Here is a 4,322-nt window from a genome sequence, read left to right on the forward strand (position 1 = left end):
GTCCGAACCTCCCCCCGTGTACACTACATTGGGTGTGCACGTTAAAGATCCCACGATTGACAAAAGGGTCTTTCCTGGCAAAATTGCTTAGGCACAGTTAATAATTGTCTACCTATACCCGTGTGACTTGGAATAATAGGCCGTGAAAGGTAAATATGCGCCAAAATGGCTGCAATCTACTGGCCGTATAAAATTTCATCTCACACGGCATCACTGCAGAGCGCCTAGAACTGTACCCACGGAATATGCGCGATATAAGACTCATTGATTGATTGATTGATTGATCTAATAGCGAGCGACAAGAAGAAGAAAACAACGCAATACAACAAGCGTTCAACTGTTCAGTGTGATACAAATTAGAAGAAGAAAAAAGTATACTAGAAATGTTCCCTTTTGGGCCTTAGTAACAAATGTAGGCTAAAAATCCACACTTTCGACTGTTAAAACATATTATCATGAACCATTCTGTACTTTCCACAGACTGCAAAAAGATCAAGAAATGCTTCTGTTATAAGCACACATTTTTTTTGTACACACACACACACAAAGACGATTCGTTGGAGATATTTCTCTTTCACACGCAAAGCGATTGTTGTAGAACTGACCTCCTTGTCTGTCGCTGTCCATCCGGGATTTCATGTACTCCTTGAAGGACATGACCGGGCCGGAGCGATCTTTGTCCTGGCCAGTCTGTCCAGTCTGTCCAGTCTGTCCGTCCTGGCTCTTGTCTGTCTTGCTCTTGTCCTTGTCACTGTACGGGCTGGGTCCCATCGGTCCTCTCGGTACCTTTTGTCCCATGGGTCCCATTTGTCCCGTTTGTCCCACTGGTCCCATTTGTCCCATTTGTCCCATGGGTCCCATCTGTCCCATTCGTCCCGTTTGTCCCGTTTGTCCCATCTGTTCCATTTGTTCCATCTGTCCGTTGGGCATCTGCGGGCGACTCTGACTCATTCGAGAACGACGGGCCATCTCGGCCATCATCATCATTTGCTGCATATGCTGCATCTGCTGCATCCGTTGGCGTTGCATCTGCTGGATCTGCTTCATGCTAGGACCGGCGCCTGCTGTGGCGGTGGTGGTGGTGGTGGTGTCGTTAGGGTTCTGCTGGGGAGGGATCACCATGGGACCCATGGGGGTCATGATGATCTGGGGGGTCGCCGTCTCGTCGTCCTGACCTTGTGGTCCCATGGGTCCTCTCATTGGGCTTCTCATCTGTCCCATTTGACCTCTCATCTGTCCCATTGGGCCTCTCATCTGTCCCATCGGGCCTCTCATCTGTTCCATCGGGCCTCTCATCTGTTCCATCGGGCCTCTCATCTGAGCATCGGGTCCCATGCGACTCATTTGTCCTCGCGCGGATCTCATCTGGTCCATTTGACCCATCTGTCCCATTTGTCCCATCTGACCCATCTGTCCCATTGGGCCCATTGGTCCCATCTGACTCATAGGTCCCCTCTCACTCATAGGTCCCATTGATCCCATTTGTCCCATTGGGTTCGTCGGGTGAGACCCCTGTTGAGCTTGACCCTGTGCGAGGAAAGGTCGTGTCCTTGCAGGCAGAGAACCATGGCTGGTGGCTTGAACGGGGAATCCCGATCCTGGTTGGTTCTGTCCGCCCTGCTCTAAGGGGATAGCTGCACAGAAAGCGTTGCAACACTGTTATTAAACATTCTCTAAGGGGATAGCTGCACAGAAAGCGTTGCAACTCTGTTATTGCACACTCACACTCCAAACGCGCAGGTCATGGGATATTATAAGATGTTTGATGGGTTGTTGACAGACCAGCTTTTTTTTCGGTCCGAGGGGGAGCATATCGTCTTTTGTTTCATATTTATTGACCAAGGCCGAAGGCCGCGGTCAATAAATATGAAACAAAAGTCGATATGCCCCCCGAGGACCGACAAAAAAGCTGGTCTGACAACAAACCTCCAAACATCGTTTTTGTCATCATTTTGGTAGTGAGAAAATAAGATCACAATCAACACAGGGAGCCATGCTTTGAAACACGAGTTCCGTTTTGATAACCACACGAGTTCCGTTTTGATAATCACTGGCAATCAAAACTGGCGTGTGAAAGCAACTTTCTGTGTTTTTGAGTTCATAAAATGTTGGGATGAATATGTCAGGTTTGATGATGCACAGTTCTGTAGGTTCATCTCGGTGTTCCACCCTCTCGGCTTTCTGTTGTAAATATTAAGCTTAGTGATCGAATGTGGAAGCTACGTTGGGTCAAAGGTCACAGAAGATTTGCGTCGTGCAGCGAAGGAAAGAATCGCGATCTTGTTTCCGACTCAGTGCCTCTTTGTTTTTCATTAGACCTGTCATTCTGCTTGCTCGGCTTTGTTATATGTTTGCATGTCTTGTTGCTATTTTCTTTGCTTTTATTATTATTTCTTATTTGCGCTTCGTTTATCGATATCGCGATACAACGTCTTGTGCACGGGTCAAAATATGTGTGTCAGGGGTCAATTGGTTTGACTTGTTCGTGTTTCTCCGCACGTCTGTGTTTCGAAACACAGATACACGCACTCCATGACTTTGTAAGAAGACAAAACATATTGGTAGGTTTCATTTGTTTGACCTTTCATGAAGTAGTTTTGTTTTTTGTTTACTTTTGCCAGTTTGCCAGTTCCTTTTTGGAACTTTGCAAAGCAGTGTCGTGTCGTCTGTTTAGGTCTGGGGAAACACCAATGAAAAGAGCAGAAGAATCCCCGAGCGTTTCTATTGGGTTTGCTTTTGATTATCCATGTATAACCTGCTTCCTGCAACTATGGTAACCGGGGATTTATTGCCTGGGGAACATGATATTTATTTCCCAGGTGCTTGTGAATGAAATCTCGTGAAAATGATGACAACAGTGGTTATTGCTTTCTTCCGGTCAATGTATTTTTTTTCTCCATTTTTATATTTAGTTTTGACTAAATATTTTAACATCGAGGGGGAATCGAAACGAGGGTCGTGGTGTATGTGCGTGCGTGTGTGTGCGTGTGTGTGTGTGTGTCTGTCTGTGTGTGTGTGTAGAGCGATTCAGACTAAACTACTGGACCGATCTTTATGAAATTTGACATGAGAGATCCTAGGTATGAAATCCCCATACGTGTTTTTCATTTTTTTTTTTATAAATGTCTTTGATGACGTCATATCCGGCTTTTCGTGAAAGTTGAGGCGGCACTGTCACGCCCCCATTTTTCAACCAAATTGGTTGAAATTTTGGTCAAGTAATCTTCGACGAAGCCCGGACTTCGGTATTGCATTTCAGCTTGGTGGCTTAAAAATTAATTAATGACTTTGGTCATTAAAAATCTGAAAATTGTAAAACAAAATAAAAATTTATAAAACGATCCAAATTTACGTTTATCTTATTTTCCATCATTTGCTGATTCCAAAAACATATAGATATGTTATATTCGGATTAAAAACAAGCTCTGAAAATTAAATATATAAAAATTATTATCAAAGTTAAATTGTTCAAATCAATTTAAAAACACTTTCATCTTATTCCTTGTCGGTTCCTGATTCCAAAAACATATAGATATGATATGTTTGGATTAAAAACACGCTCAGAAAGTTAAAACAAAGAGAGGTACAGAAAAGCGTGCTATCCTTCTTAGCGCAACTACTACCCCGCTCTTCTTGTCAATTTCACTGCCTTTGCCATGAGCGGTGGCCTGACGATGCTACGAGTATACGGTCTTGCTGAAAAATGGCATTGCGTTCAGTTTCATTCTGTGAGTTCGACAGCTACTTGACTAAATATTGTATTTTCGCCTTACGCGACTTGTTTTTTTCTTTTTTAGGATATACATACTCGTACTTTTCTTCGAAGACAGCACTCGATTTCTTTGGTGTCGGAATAGTCAAAACTTTTAGTTAGCTACGGGGAAAACTGTAAGTTGCATTTTTTCTCCAAAATATCACTTCAGTGTGTTGTGTAAGTTGTCGATTATACTGCCACGTCAATAAATTAGCGGGCATCTGCGTGTGTGCAATGAAGATACTATAATAATGATATCATCAGTCTAATGAATCGTGTTCAACTGAGTGACCTTAATCCTTACTTACCCAACCGCCTTCCTGCTTGCGAACCATCTGTTGACAAAAAGATAAAGAAATTAAAATTTGTCCGGCCTGGTTAAAAAACAAACAAAGCATGCAAGTCGAGCATATAATTATGTTCTTTATTCATCGACATTCCACTATGTGTTCAACTGCAGCTTCTTCAAGGAATTAAGAAAAAAATGTATCCCACTCAAGTATCGCAAAACTCCAAATGTAATAAAGTTTCAACTTTTATTTTCAACAACAAATAAAAACATATTGTT

The 4,322-nt window shown here is 42.9% G+C and overlaps 1 protein-coding gene across 1 annotated transcript in view; it reads right to left on the reverse strand.

Moving 5' to 3' along the window:
• LOC138957476 (collagen alpha-2(V) chain-like) overlaps window positions 1–4,089 on the reverse strand; it is a gene marked incomplete at its 5' end in the record, with an annotated part of 6,732 nt that extends 2,643 nt beyond the window's left edge. Inside the window, 2 exon segments of the mRNA XM_070328597.1 lie at window positions 606–1,634; window positions 4,063–4,089. Coding sequence (XP_070184698.1) covers window positions 606–1,634; window positions 4,063–4,089 — 1,056 coding nt within the window.
• Window positions 4,090–4,322: the final 233 nt, after the last annotated feature.

This window comes from Littorina saxatilis, unplaced genomic scaffold (genome assembly GCF_037325665.1).
Source record: "Littorina saxatilis isolate snail1 unplaced genomic scaffold, US_GU_Lsax_2.0 scaffold_789, whole genome shotgun sequence".
Classification (NCBI taxonomy): domain Eukaryota; kingdom Metazoa; phylum Mollusca; class Gastropoda; order Littorinimorpha; family Littorinidae; genus Littorina; species Littorina saxatilis.